The sequence below is a fragment of the Punica granatum genome, chromosome 4, assembly GCF_007655135.1.
Source record: "Punica granatum isolate Tunisia-2019 chromosome 4, ASM765513v2, whole genome shotgun sequence".
NCBI classification, from domain to species: domain Eukaryota; kingdom Viridiplantae; phylum Streptophyta; class Magnoliopsida; order Myrtales; family Lythraceae; genus Punica; species Punica granatum.
In genome coordinates, this window is record NC_045130.1 from 37,382,474 (window position 1) to 37,397,377 (window position 14,904).

The 14,904-nt window shown below is 38.7% G+C and overlaps 2 protein-coding genes across 5 annotated transcripts; one reads left to right on the forward strand and one right to left on the reverse strand.

Moving 5' to 3' along the window:
* The first annotated feature begins 3,858 nt into the window (after positions 1-3,858).
* On the forward strand, positions 3,859-8,602 carry LOC116205949 (transcriptional adapter ADA2a). 4 transcript variants are annotated; one of them, XM_031538656.1, is made up of 14 exons: positions 3,864-4,022; positions 4,158-4,234; positions 4,478-4,533; positions 4,763-4,947; positions 5,288-5,353; positions 5,432-5,557; positions 5,657-5,732; positions 5,935-5,995; positions 6,075-6,133; positions 6,249-6,317; positions 6,859-7,078; positions 7,265-7,475; positions 7,684-7,920; positions 8,239-8,602. In XM_031538656.1, exons 2-14 carry the CDS (start codon positions 4,182-4,184, stop codon positions 8,428-8,430), a joined length of 1,611 nt encoding a protein of 536 aa, XP_031394516.1. In that variant the 5' UTR covers positions 3,864-4,022; positions 4,158-4,181; the 3' UTR covers positions 8,431-8,602. The 4 variants fall into 4 exon arrangements, 3 of the variants coding, with proteins under 3 accessions (XP_031394517.1, XP_031394516.1, XP_031394515.1); XM_031538655.1 differs by having other exon boundaries at positions 3,865-4,022; positions 4,475-4,533; XR_004156603.1 differs by having other exon boundaries at positions 3,859-4,234; positions 4,475-4,533; positions 7,661-7,920.
* A 123-nt stretch (positions 8,603-8,725) lies between these two features.
* LOC116205950 (transcriptional regulator STERILE APETALA) lies at positions 8,726-14,332 on the reverse strand. The gene is made up of 2 exons (XM_031538658.1): positions 13,963-14,332; positions 8,726-10,468 (listed from the first exon to the last, which is right to left on the reverse strand). Exons 1-2 carry the CDS (start codon positions 14,191-14,193, stop codon positions 9,344-9,346), a joined length of 1,356 nt encoding a protein of 451 aa, XP_031394518.1. The 5' UTR covers positions 14,194-14,332; the 3' UTR covers positions 8,726-9,343.
* Positions 14,333-14,904: the final 572 nt, after the last annotated feature.

Consider the following 14,904-nt stretch of genomic DNA (forward strand, 5'->3'; position numbering starts at 1 on the left):
GTGGATTTTTCAAGCGGTTCGACGTTTGTTCCGTTTAAGTAAGGTCTTAGGTTCGAGATTTTGTGAATGCAGAAAATCCATGATGTGAGAGCTTTACCTCTTAGTAGGCCGACTGAATTAGTAGAGGTCTAATTGAATTTTCGGACACTAGAGTTCACACTCAAAAAAAGAAAATACATTGACCATATATGATATGGATAAACTGCATAGCTCTTTTAGATATTCTCGGGATATAATAATGATCCGGGCGTGCGTCGTACCGGAAATGCTCCGGAGCTGGTTCGATACAATGCAACAATAATTGCATGGTGGATGCAGAGCATCTTGTGCATGTTTCCTCTTGGAAGAAAAGTTCAAGCACCAAACTAAGGGAAGAAAAAGCTTACATGCAAGAAACTATATGGCGAAGGAGGGCAAATCGCTATCTGACCTTCAATTCAATTTATTCAGAGAAAGAGAGAGGAAGAAGGCATGAGAGAATCCCAAATCTCTTTCTGGTTGTCTTTCTCTCGTTTGGAGAGTGCGTCTTAATGCACTTTGGGAGTTTGGACCACAAAGCAAAAATAAACCAGAAGTCATCGTCCTCCTCAAGGGACATAAAGCATTATTAAATCGAAGAAAATATCACGAAATCATGCAAAAGTTTGAGAGGATTGCTTTGCAGTTTGGATTGGGACATCCATTTCATCGAAAGAGAAACCGATCGAGCTACGTACCCGTAGGGCCGATCTTTCTGCACATTCAGATCACCTTCCCGTGGATCCCACTTACATATTGGTCTCACAGGATTTACTGTTCGTAACTTATAATCCGTACGCGGTTTTGACCAACATTTTATCGGAATTAGATCTTCATGAACGTAAATGCTAATGCAACTGCATGGATGCAGTAGTAAATCGGTTTTATCTGATCGTTTAAGTTATTAAATCATGGAGCGAGGCTACGTACCTAACAGTCGTAGCTCGGTATATAGGATCGGACGGTATCTTAAGAACGGCCCCACAAGGGTACGTACAATTTACAGACACAGAGAGGGGGCGTCATAGGGTGTTGTTTTGTATTGTGTTGGACTTGTTTGTTGGACTCATTTGAGGGGCACCCAACACTTTTCCCAATTCTTGCCTTGGAGGAATTTGATAGTTGCAACCTTACAAGAAGAACCCCGTAAAGTGCGCCCAGAAGGGAAAAAAAAAAAAGAAAAAAAGAAAAAAAAATATTAAAAGAAAAAAAAAATTCACCATTTTCACTCACTCCCCCAACGTCTACCTCCTTGTTCGTAGCTATTTGTAAGGTTTTCATTTGTGCCTCTACTACTTAGAGCATACTCTCTATTAAGTTGCTCATAATTATAAGTCAACCGATTAGATAATAATGTGTTTTTCAACTTTGTCCTTTAGCAATTCATCCTCATGTTTAATGGCCACATATCCTTATCAAGGTTAAAATTCACCGAGAAACTAATAGAAATGCGAGAAAAAATGTGATACACTACAATGATATTCACTCTCAGATTTTCCACATATAATTCTCGTCACTCAGGACTTTAATTTCTCCTTCTCACATCCTCCCTATTAGGCTAATGCATCTCCATCAATTATAATCCCATATTATTAATTAAGCACCTAAATAACACGAAGTTTAGGCTTAAGTGAGAAACAAAGAAAAGTGGTTCGCTGAAGTTACACTTAATTTTTTTTATCGAAAAATGGTTCATTAAAATGTCACGTATTCTTAATTGGGAAATGAAATGTTTCTGATAGGATTCTCAAATATAATTACTAAGTACATAAATAATCCAAGGTTGATGCTTTACATTTACTTTTTTTTTTCTAAGTCTATTTTTTATTAATTGTGTTTTTATTAGGTGCTCAATAATTTGCTTAAATTAATTTTCCTACTTGTTTATATGCATATATAGCTTAAATCATATTTATTAGAAACTTGAATGCATACATATAATGAGTAGGAAAATTTCAAGACGGCAAAGTGCAACAGTGACACTGTATTCCCCACGGTCGAATGAGAGAGTGCCCCGCAAGCCCCAAACACATCTAACGCGGGGGAACCGCGTGTTACAGTGACACTGTGTCACTGTAGCTTCTCCGGAGAGGAGGGATGGGAATCAAAACATACAAATTTTCCTATCACTTCAGAAAAGTTGCCCTTAGACTTCCGTGATTAATATAATCATGTCATGTTCTTCCAAAGCTATTTATCGGTCTTGTCAATCAGCATGCCGAAGCTATGTTAATGTCATTCTGTAGGCTCTTCTCCTAGCATTATAAGCTTTATGTAGCAAGGTGACAATTTGCCTAAAAGAAAGATATATAACATCCCAAAGATGTAATTTCATATCGAATAGGAATTGTTTCTGTAGGAATCCTCAGCAAATCAAGAATCAAATCAAGTTGAATGTGGCTCTCGGCTTGGAAGTGTCATTGCTTATGAAAAACGATACTGAAATAAAATTGGTGAAAAATATAAAGTGTTTGAAAAATATTATTTTAAAATTGCTATCTACCCAAAAAGAATTGCTGACATATTTTTAGAATATGGGAGACTAATTAATACTTTAAAATGTACAATTTAAAACTCTAATGATTTTTCAGTGGGAAGTTTTATGGTATAATCAAAATATAAATTTTAATTAAACCCAAATAACTTACTCAAAATTCATGCAATGTATTCTTTCTTTCATAGCTATTAATAAAAACATATATACGCCTAGATTTACTCAAAGTGCGAATAATTTACTTGGTTTTATGTAATTTACCCAAATCGTAAGCAATTTATTTGATAATTAAATACTTATTTTGAATTTACCATAAATTATATTCACGATGATTTCTTACTTCTTCCCATTTATGCTGGCACTTCTACGCTTGAAATTCCATATCAATTGCTTCCTTCTTTTTTATTTTTTAAATGATCAAAATCATTTTTATCTGAAAAAAACGATGAAAATCATTTTATATTAACCTTAGAATTGATAAATTTGGGGAAATCATCTCGAGGCTTCATTCCTCAGTAAAGATAAAAACTTGAAAACAATGTGAACAAGACTAAACAAGTCCGAACAAAATAATGAAATTATAGGAACATACTCAAAAAATTAATATGAATATCAATTTGCATGTGTGATAATATATATTCATATACACGCACACATATATAATCTCTCATTTCTTCTGTCCCTAACTACTCTCTTAGCAACAAGTGAGCGATGGGGGAATCTAAAAATCTTTCATTATTCCGATCATTGGCTAGAAATTTTTTTTTTTCGTTTTCTTGTCTTGATTTAGAAATTTGTAGGGGCTCCTCTTGTCCTTTGGGTCGACTCTTGAAGTATCTCCTTGTACTCGTGTGCTTCAGTTAAACAAAAACATCAATCGACACGATAGATTAACAATGTAAATATATTTTATATATTTTTCTACCATGCAAAAAAAAATTATACATGCTTACGTGTTTCGAACTGTCTTAGCAATAATGTATGTCTGATAATTATAGCAAAGTTTATCTAATTAATTCTTTATATATATTAACATTTTGTGGCATTGTTCGTACATGAAATTGCAGTTCATTCGCTACAGTCGTACTTATATTAACGAGAATTAGATTGTATATAATGGTACTGTAGGGCTATGTTACATTCTCATTGTGACTTGTTATCCAAGCACTGAGGTTTTATCTAAGATAGATGGAAAATGATTATGAACACCATGGATTGGAACAACTGAAATGAAATGAACAGGGGGGCAAAACGGAAAAAAGGAAAAGTTTGAGACCACATATGTGAAAAATGGAAAAATAATCGTTAAAATTTTCTTTTATAAGCGGGAAAACTTGGGGGAAAAAGGGGAAAAAAAAGATTCCGCGGTAACCTTTTTTTAATTTTTTTTTCTTTTTCCGTTTTCTTTTAACGGCAAAAGATCGACAATGGTCGCAGCAGCACCGGCGGCGGCGGCGGCGCTGTGAGTGAACGGAGCCCTGAGAGGCGGAACCAGCACGAGCTCGCCGAGGTTACTGCAGCTTTTCCCTGTGAACATTGGACACCGATAAGCTCGGCACATGATCATCGAGAAGAATCATCAGTAAAGTCTCGAAGCTGGGGTTTAGGGTTTTTCAATTGCAACCATTTCTCTCTTCTTTGGCAGGGGCCCCGTTGACTTCGAGCTGAAATGGGCCGTTCTCGCACGGCGTTCCGTACCGGTGACGACGACCCCAATCAAAGGTTTCATCTTGTCCCATCTTTGAGCTTAATTTCTGAGCCCGACTTCAAATCTATCTAATTTTCAATCATCTCTAATTGATTCAGGTTGCAACAATGTAATTCAGTTGTATTGTAATATGCATGAAGTTCTTTTTTATTTTTTATTTTTGACAAAAGATGAATAATCGTTCATGTAATTGGATAATGGTGTGAAACTCTCATTTCTTGGCAAGTCTCTGAAACCTCTGTTCCATTGTGCAGTAGAGCTAAGAAGAAAAAGGTTGCTTCAGGTCCAGAAAATGCCGAGGCCGAGTTTACAGGTTGATTTCTGAATCTTCATCTTTTTCGAATTTTCCCGTTATACCTGACCCGCCTAACATTTGTGAGCAGCGATTTTAACCCATGTCCCGAAATGATTTTCCACGACTTCTGATGTTATTAAGGATCCAGTTATGTTTTTATTGATTATGAGGAAGAGTCGTGTTCAGAATGTGGTTTCTTGGTTTTATGAATCATTATTGTCTTAAAAAGATTACCCTTTGATTGTAGCTGCTGGTCGAGGAATAAATGAAGGAACCGCAGGATTATACCACTGCAACTACTGCAACAAGGATATCTCCGGAAAGGTTCGCATAAAATGCGCAGCATGTCCAGATTTTGACCTATGCATAGAGTGTTTCTCTGTCGGAGCTGAGATTACACCACACAAGAGCAACCATCCCTACCGGGTCATGGTTAGTTGCTAATTTTCCTTATGTATTATGAAGTGCTTCCACAATTATGTTCTTTCGCTTATACCAGTATCTCGGCAATTAAGCAATTTGGCATTATCTTATCAGAAATGGCACCAAAACAACAAATTACATAATCCAGCTGGACTGTGGACACATAATGTTCTCGAAATTAGTCTAAAATTGCGTACTCCAGCTGATATACATGCATGGAGTTATCTAAACCAATTTTCCTTGATTTGATTATAAACTGCGTCAACTCTAAAACCACCTGTAGTTCTGATAGATTAGAATGTTCTTTTGGTTGTTCTTGTATCAACAATCAGTTATTTCTTGTAAACAGGACAACTTATCTTTCCCACTAATATGTCCAGACTGGAATGTAGATGAGGAAATGCTACTTTTAGAGGTAATTGTTTGCATATTCGTTTACCTCGTCTTCTTACTTGTCAGTTGTATTGATTATCTGATAAAGTTTCATATGAAGGCCATTGAAATGTATGGTTTTGGTAACTGGGCGGAAGTTGCTGACTATGTTGGATCTAAAAGCAAATCGCAATGCATTGACCATTATAATGCCGTTTACATGAATTCCCCGCACTTTCCTCTCCCTGTGAGTATTTACATCTATATTCCTTGCCTGTCCCATTTAACAACTATATTTATACTTCTATATATATTTATGGAACTGGTCTATAACTGGCTTGTTCAGGACTTGACTCATGTTATGGGCAAAAATAAAGAGGAGCTCATTGCTATGGCCAAAGAACTTGCTGAAGTAAAGGAAGGTGAGTTTATTCAGGACTTACTTTAGTATCAGATTCTTTAAAGAAGAAAATAAGGGTGATCTTCTTCTTACAAGTTACATGGACTATACGATGACAGATTTTCCCAAAGCAACATACTAATGCTTAATGGATATCTCAATATCAATAATGCTCTTGATCACTGAAATGAAGTTATTTGATATATTGGTTTCTGTTCTTACAGATAGCTCATCCTCGGGGGAACTTCCGCCTAAAGAAGAGCCTGTTTTTTCAACGAGAGCGAAGTACGTGATTTACATGATTGTGTTTTCTCGTCAGCTCCATTGCTCTTTATTTGTTCATTCCTTTTTATTTCTTTTTCAGATCCGTTGAATCCGAGAAGGAAGTTCCAGTTCAGCAGCTTTCTTCTAGTTCAACTGCTGGTACGAATATGGTTTTTTTAAATCTACTCTATGTGTTAAGTGTATTTACATACACTTCATAGATGATTGTCAAAGTCATCTTCTCGGGGTTGATGTCGTAATGATATATTCTCAGGTGCAGGAAAAAGGACATCCCATATGCTGCTGATCAAGGATGAAATCAAAGAGGAAGGTACACTCAATGGTATCTAATAAGTATTTCTGATCACCTTTTTTTTTTATTGATTTTTTAGCTTTTCTTCTATAATTCTATTCATTTTTTAATTGTCTTGCATAATGGATGTTCTTGTTCCTTTGAAACAACTCTTCTATTTTGTTTGTATATTTAAATCTACTGCTATGATTGGATGTGCCTCCTAGACTAGGACATGCATTGTTTCCCAACAAAATTAAAGAAGGAGGTGAAAGATGTACAAATTGGTTTCGTGGAGAGATCAGTAATCGTTCTATTTTGATGGTTATGGGTTTAATTGCAAGTAGAAGAGTGTAAATGGAGTTGTTTTAGCTTGTTCATCTCTGTTGTCATTTTGCATAAAGATATAATACAAGTAAATTATACTGTTTGGTGGTGTTGTAACTGAAAGTGTATTCGTCAAGCTGGTCTAGCTTGTTTATCTCATCTGTGGTTTTGCACAAAAAAAAATTTTTGTTGTCAGATGATGAAATGCTCGAGCTGGTGACTTACATATGCCTCATGTTTAATCATTCTACCCTTTCGCTGACAGAACCTCAAGTAGGCAGGATTGGAGAGAAAAAACCTAGGCTTACAGGGGATGAAGGACCTTCTATGTCAGATTTGGGTGGTTACAATTTCAAGAGGCAGGAATTCGAAATTGAATATGACAATGATGCAGAACAGTTACTGGCTGATATGGAATTCAGGGACACTGACACAGATGCTGAGCGTGAACTGAAGCTTCAAGTGCTGCGTATTTATTCACGAAAGTAATATGCAGTTTCTTGATCTCTTACATTTTACAGGCCCATATGTTTAATGCTTAGATATTTACATATTTGATCATGCGTTTCTTAATAACCAGATTGGCATCATCATTCCCTTGCTTTACTTGTTTTTAGGTTTGAAAACGTCTTCTAGCCCTGATCTGGTTTTTATGCTTGTGGCTATTGCAGGCTTGATGAGAGGAAACGTAGGAAAGATTTTATCCTGGAGAGAAATTTACTCTACCCTGATCATTTCGAGAAGAATCTGCCACCCGAAGAGCGAGGAATATATAAGCGGTTGAAGGTCTTTACGCGTTACCACTGCAAAGAAGATCACGAAGAACTGCTGAAGAGTGTTATTCAAGAACATCAAATTCTCAGAAGGATACAGCAACTCCAGGTCTGATATATGCTTTATCCAGTCTATGTTCTTTTGATTCGATGGTCCTTTCTGCTGTTAAAGTTTTGTACAATGGCAAACTTTATGTGTAATGTGCTCAACAGATGCAGAGATAGATTAACTCCAAAGTCTGATTAAAGTTCTGGGACTTTCAATTGTCTTTCTTACTTATTATCAAGATCTAGCTCTACTTTATATTGTCGTGCAGGAAGCTCGAGCTGCAGGTTGCAGAACAGCTGCCGAGGCAAATAAGTTTATCGATGACAAAAGAGAAAGGGAAGCTGAAGAAAGCTCACAGAGAGCGAAGGAGAGTGCCCAGGCTGGTCCAAGCAGTAAAGTCCTTCCAAGGCTAAATTATTCAAAAAGTGAAGTTGATGGGATCCCTATGGAACTTCTTGATTGGGACATCAGTGATTTTCCGGGAGCCGAATTACTCTCTGAAACTGTAAGTGCTTGCTTGATACCAGAAGAGCTAGTTACTCAGTTGGCGCTATATATATACGTAGCTTTTTTTGAATCGCATCGAGTAAAACCGATTAGGAAAATACCACACCAGCATCCTCTTATGTCAAAAAGAAGTTCAAAATATCAATGAGTTTCTTGATGGAATCGAATTTAGTGGTCAACCCTGAAGAGTAAGATTTTCTCGGTTAAATCTGAAATTCCCTCTTTCCCATTCCGTTCATTCTCTTTTGCAAGCATGGTTCTTTGTATCGCTTACATATTAATACGACCTCTTCATTCCCTGAATCCGATCACGCAGGAAAAGCGCCTTTGCAGAGAGATCAGACTATTGCCAGCACATTATCTCAAAATGCTGCATGTACTGTCAATGGAGATTAAGGAAGGAAAGCTGACCAAGAAATCCGATGCATACAGCCTGTTCAAAGTGGACCCAACCAAGACTGATCGGGTCTACGATATGCTTGTATCAAAAAGGAATTGCTCAAGCTAGAGTAACATTGTACACGCTTTTGAGTAGCAGTCATATGTGTTCGCCAAAAATATATAGATCAGATAAAACTGTAAAGCTCAAGCCCGATTTTGCTGAGCATTGAAAACACGCTCATTCGTCAGAATGACAAAATATTCGGTTTCAGATAACAAGATGTTGAATCTTTCCGGTATGCGCGACTTGAATTTTTGGAGTTTCTTTGGAGGATATGATAAGACAAGAAAACCTCAGACCGATGGCCCACATGGGTCAAATTGGTGCCTCTAGTAAAAGGGTGCAAAGATCAGTTATGAAACATCAAATCTTCGTCCTGATAAAAAAGAATTTGACACCATATCAATGTAACGACAGATCCTTCCTGACAGCCAGCTACATCTCAAGCCTCAAAAGCCTAAAAATTTCAAAAAAGAAAAGAAAAGAAAATAGAATTGCTTACGGCTACATAAATGACAGTAGCTACCTACAAAGGTAAGCTACGCTACCAAGTGAACCTGAGACCCTAACGCTAAAAAGCCTATTGCCTTGATCAGAGTGTGCGACTCCCCGGCCTTTGATTTGACTGTACAGTCCAGAAATGAAACCACCACCAACCAAATCCAAATTTCAGTACCCCTCTAATTAATAAAATGTCCCCTCCCCGTACACCCCACCCAAAAACCCAGGTCAAACGTTAGAGTCAAAAGCCAAACCAATGAGTCAACACCCTCTTCCTTCCCACCCCCACAAAGAAACAACCGAAGAATCCCATCAAAATCTAGTAAGTCTCCCTAATGTCGGATTGATATCTGTTAATTACAGCGGTTGATTGGTGTGAATTAGATTTTTGCTTCCTAGACACATACAGCAATCCTCCCCACGGTCAAAGAGTCACCAAGTCAGCTATTGCCCCGTTTTATCACCATGGCTCCTGTTATCACTGCGCACCAAAGTCCCACAGGTGTATCATGGCAGCGTCGCTGCAGTATGCTGCCACGTACCGCTCGTTTGCTACGATCGCCGTCACCTCCCCCATCCTCTCGGCGAGGCTGTAGAGGTATTCACCACGCTCCACGTCCCATATATCGGTCACGCCCCCCACACACATTAGCGCGTACCCGAGGTTCATGCAGCCCATTACCCTGCCCTGGGACGCCCCCCTCACCGTGAACCGGCGGCAGACCTCCTCCCCTGTCTCCACTCGGCGCACCACGGCGAGGCCCCGGGTGTCCACGACAATATAGGATTCAGCATTCGCGTCTGTTGCCGTCACAATTAAACCCCTCCTGTAACGGTGTCTATCCAAGATCACCCCCTGGTCTCTCAGGTGGATTGCGATGGCGCGAGTGCTGGTACATGCCACAGCGGATTCATGCCCCGTGACCCTGACTCGTGCGACAAATTGGGTCAACTCGGTGAGCATATGCCACCCCCGGACCGACTCCGGGTCAGTCAATGTCCCACCCACAAAGACGAGTTCCTCAGAGTCACCGTCCCATATGTGGAAGGCACGACCCGGCACTCCGGCATACAGTCCTACCCACCACCTGTCACAGCCCGCAAAGTCCACAAGGGCCCCATCACTGACCACATCGCCCATGTGGGCCCTGCGCAACTGGGCCCCACCGTCGATCATTGCCACGTGGATGTCCCCATCTAGAGTTGCAAACACAAGCCTTGGTTCAGAGATCACAATCCCGGAAACTGCCCGAGGGTGGAGGCCGAGGCCGCCGCCCGGGTGGGGCCGGAAGGTATTGACATGCAGTAGTGTCAAGAGGTCAAAGAGGCGGACCGTCCCGTCGGCGAATCCACAAACCAGGAAGCGGTCCGACAGTGTGAGGCAACGGCAGATAAGACCCACGGGTTCGGCGACCTCCGATGGGTCAAAGTGAAGGGTGGAATGGACATAGCGCTGGACCCGAAAGTTCAATGACGTGCGATGGTGGTACACATACTCGTCCCGCCACGTGGCATAGGTTAAGTGGGTCCGCCCCCAGATCTGCCGGGTCAGTCGGGCCCACAAGAGGTCCGACCCGTTCACAGCCCACCACGTTCGGCCGACCTGCATCAACCATCATATATATTCAGATGCATCGACATGTGAGCATCATAGAAATTAAAATAAACCAAAAATATAATAAGGCATGGAAACCCTTGTGAAGTAGTAGAAAGAACGTGCATGAATTGTATCGATGTGGGCACGCGCGTGGCAAGAAATATACTTGATAATGGACATTTTCTCTAATATTATATTTTCCGGATAATTTAATTAATTATTCTTTTATAGACTATAACGGAGATGGCTCATGTACATAGTTTATGGATTTGAATGGGAAATCAAGAAGAGCAAAAAATCCAGTTTCGAAAAAAATCGAATTCAAAATCTCTCGCAATCCAAAGCGTGTGTTAATGTAATAATCTTTTTATCGAATAATTTTATTTATTAGTTTTGGAATTGACAGCAAGAGATCTTAATAAATATGCAGAAGCAGCACCAGCAGAGACTATAGGGCTAGGGACTGCAGAAGCAGTAGTAGCTCTTTCCATATCAGTCCCCTCCCCAACACAAGGAAACCCTATTCCTCACTTTCTTTTTCTTTAAAACAAATTATTATTATTATTATTATAAACAACATAAAAATTGAAAATTTATCGAACATTCATTTCTATGTCATAAATATGTTATCCAGTAGTTATATAATTATATAATCTAAAAAAACGTGTTTCAGGGAGATTTAGAGAAAGTAGGATAGGGCACGGTTTAGCATATAGAGAGAGAGAGAGAGAGGAGCAGCAGCAGTGTCTGCTTTGTCTTGTTTGCAGTAAATAGTACATTGACATAACAGTTCTTCATACTAGCCAGCCTATGCATAAGCATAGATATATACATATATAAGATCTATAGATGTACTCAGTTGAGGTGTCCTCGAATCCAGTACTTACTATGAATATATAGTCTGTCATCATCATCAGGTTAACATCCACCCAACCCCCTTGCATGTCCTTTTGTTTAATTGCCATCGCCAAACATTAAATACGATCAGCCACTTCCTTTGTTCCCTTTGCTCTAGTTTTGATGTTTTAACTTCTGTATATCTTCTATGTGAATATATATATAATGACATATTAAGTGGTGAATATTGTAATGGACTTCGAGCAAAAAAATAAAAATAAATTGTAATTGGCCGTTAACGGGAAAGAGCACAGGATCTAACTAGTAGTATCTAGCAGATCTGCCAAGGGTATCTAAAATATCCTCACATTACATACATATATGTGTGTATTCTGGCTAGCTATCTTTTCTCTACTCTTTCTCTCTCTCTTACATTTCCAAGAAAAAGGGCTGTGTGGGTATGGGGTGGGGGCAAATGCAAACCCAACGCCATGTCTCGTTGAAAGCAGAGAATCTTCTCAACAGATCAACCCAACCTTCCTGCCTGCCTGCCTGCCTGCCTGCCTCTTCACATCATGCCATCTATCACCCACTCTGGCTTTCATTTTCTTTCACTTCTCTGATCCATCGTCATCATCTCCATCTAATATATATATCATTAATGGCTCTAAATATATTCAGATCTTAGACCCACAAAGGAACCTCGAATGATATCAAGTGTGTTATGGTAATATAGTGTGTTTTTGGTATCCACAAATTCTTTTACCAAATTCTTTTGCACACAACTATTCTTTAACTTAAACAGGGTTAGGTTAAGAAGTCTAAACCATTTCATTTAAATTAATTTTTTCGGTGTGCACCAGTTAGTATTCAAAAACCTAATGAGCTCTCACCGTACAACAGATAAAAGGAGTAAAATTCATACGACTTAAAGCTAAATTTAAACCAGATCGGCATATAAAGGAGTAAAATTCTTCTAACCTTACGACCTGAACTAAATTTAATCCTTAATTCAACAATAGAAAAGTCAAACCATATAAATAAACCAAAATTGGTAACTCAATAAAACTTTAGATTATGTTATTATGAATATATATATATATATATATTATTCATAAGAAACATATTTTTTTTCCTTTTAGAAGACAACCGAGCATATACCGACTGGATTCTGCCACGTGAGTATATGTTACCAGATCTCCCCAGGGGAAGGAGGAGCTTTCATAAATAGGAAAATGCCGCGGGAGAATATGTACTTTTGAGCTTATGTCCCAACACCTAAATACCTATACATATATAGTAACATATTATAAGGACTTTTTACATATAATCAGACACACACGGAGTCTCCGACTTTGGTCTCCCCCCTGCCTTATACTTCCCGGAGTGAAGTAAAAATACAGTTTCGATTCGCCGGTTCTGAGTTGAATCGCGCTCTAGAGAAAACCCAACAAAAACAGGCTTACATTCCTCGAGAAAAATTAGTCTAAAAATGCATCTTCGGCTCAGTAATAGAAGGGGGATGAGAGAATCGATGGGGTCAAAAAAGCAACAATACGCAAGTGGGCATTTCGAGGGCGAGCAGGAATGGAACAGGCCAAGAAAGGGGAAAGGAGGCAAAATTCAAATCCAAAAGAGACCTTTTTGCCAAGGGATATGGAAAGCGAATCCAAATATGGGAATTTCCATGGCAGTAAAGAAAACAACAAAAGAAGGCGACATGAAAGGGAATGGAACTCAACTAACATTTTATAAGAAGAAAGATTTTATCATTGCAACCCCAACTGAAAGTGACAATTGAAAAAAAAAAAAATTTGAGGTTGACCCACCCCTATAAAACAAAAAAGAAAAAAATAGTCTCATTCAAAAGCCATTTTCCTCCTGGATACTATCCGATTCATTTAGACTATAACTGAAATAATACCAAAAAGAGAAGCGAGTTTTCAGGCCAGCCAAGACAAACGCGAGTTTGATACAGTGATATCGTCCTCGAATAAAATAAAATAAATTCTTATAGAAAAAAGAAAATCTTCATTGAATTACCCCGTAAAGGAAGGCCTTCCTATTTGTTTTCCTTTACTAAGTTCATAAGCCTCTTTTTGTAACCGGGAACGATACCAAAATATATTCTCTGAAGTCAATTAGTGTGATAATTCTTAGTCCTTATGCTAGCACTTACCATTAGATTTGGTGGGGCCTCATTCAAAATGTGGGTCCATGAACATCCCAAATTCAAAATTCAAGGTCACTTAAGGGCACAAACACGGCCCCTACCGAAGCTTAATAGCTCGGGATTTTCTCACATGAGAATGTTGCCCTAATTCTCTTTTTTGTCAAGAAATTGTGACATTATCGTTTCTTTTCATTTTCCAGCGAAAAAAGAAAAAGTTTTATTTTCATCTTTTTGCCCTAATTTTCGTTTCTTGATGGGCACAAAGGAAAGAAAGAGAAGCTTTCTTGGGCACACGAGTAAAATATCACCATATACACATTTACAATACATACATATATACATATATATGTATCCACATTATAGAAAGAAATAATGAACCCTTCTGCATAAACTATACCAATACAAAATTTCTCTGATTAAATCATCACGTCAGACTTGTATAACTCGATGGTTTAGCCATTGGAAGAAGTATGGTTGTATGTTAACCAACCTGAAATAAGTTGGCGAGGGCAGGCCCAGCGGCGAGGCGGCCGAAGGAGCGGGCGGCATCGATAGCAACTTCGGCAGCGAGGGCCTCGAGGAATGGCTCGGGCCAGACGTCATTGGCCCCAGCGCGGCGCCTGCGGGGGGATGAAGGGCCCTCGTGGGCTGCGGCTGCTCTTCTTCCATTGCCATCTTCCGATGATGATGAAGATGAAGAGGAGGAAGACGAAGAAGACATTAATAATAATTAACAGAAAAAGGAAGATCGGGAGCTTCGCAGGGTCGAAGTACAGAGGAAGGGGTTGAAGTTTGGGGGGGAGGGAAGAAGAGAAGGAGAGGACAAAAAAGGTATGGATAAAGACACGAAGCTGTTGGGGGGACCCAAAAGAGAAGGAAGAAAGCGGGGGATTGTGCGTCTTTGTTTACTCAATTGAGAGTTTTTATTTGGATATATATGACCAAGCTGACCTCAACATGTGAGTCATTTTTCACTAGTTATTAATTATGACATATTTTAATATTTTTTTCAATATGTACCCTAATATTTAAAAATTGTGTAACTAATTTAAATTGAACATGATCGGTCCGACAAGAGATAAAATAAAATTCTCTCAAATAAAGATACTCGAATTCGAAAAAAAATTTCGATAATAAGAGAGACACATATTAGTATAATGAATTAAATATAAAGGGACACATAAGTCCTACTTATGATAATCGAACCCATAACCTCTTGATTTCAGACAGCATTTTGTGTCACTACACCAAGACCATTTTCTCTCGAACTCAAGACTTTAATTAAGCAAATAAACGCTAAACTGTTTATAACGATCGTTTCAGCTAATAAATCGTTGATCCATTATGCTTTTATTAAAATAACAAAGACTGAGATTCAAATTCTGATATGAAATATGTAAGTATGTTCCTCTCGGTATAAATACTTTGGTTG

Coding starts and splice junctions, on each gene's coding strand:
- LOC116205949 (XM_031538655.1), top strand. CDS start 4,182: ATGGGCCGTTCTCGCACGGCGTTCCGTACCGGTGACGACGACCCCAAT. Junction 5,996..6,074: donor GTTTTTTCAACGAGAGCGAA/GTACGTGATTTA, acceptor TTTCTTTTTCAG/ATCCGTTGAATCCGAGAAGG. Junction 7,476..7,683: donor GAAGGATACAGCAACTCCAG/GTCTGATATATG, acceptor ATTGTCGTGCAG/GAAGCTCGAGCTGCAGGTTG.
- LOC116205950 (XM_031538658.1), bottom strand. CDS start 14,193: ATGTCTTCTTCGTCTTCCTCCTCTTCATCTTCATCATCATCGGAAGAT. Junction 10,469..13,962: donor CCCTCGCCAACTTATTTCAG/GTTGGTTAACAT, acceptor TGGTTGATGCAG/GTCGGCCGAACGTGGTGGGC.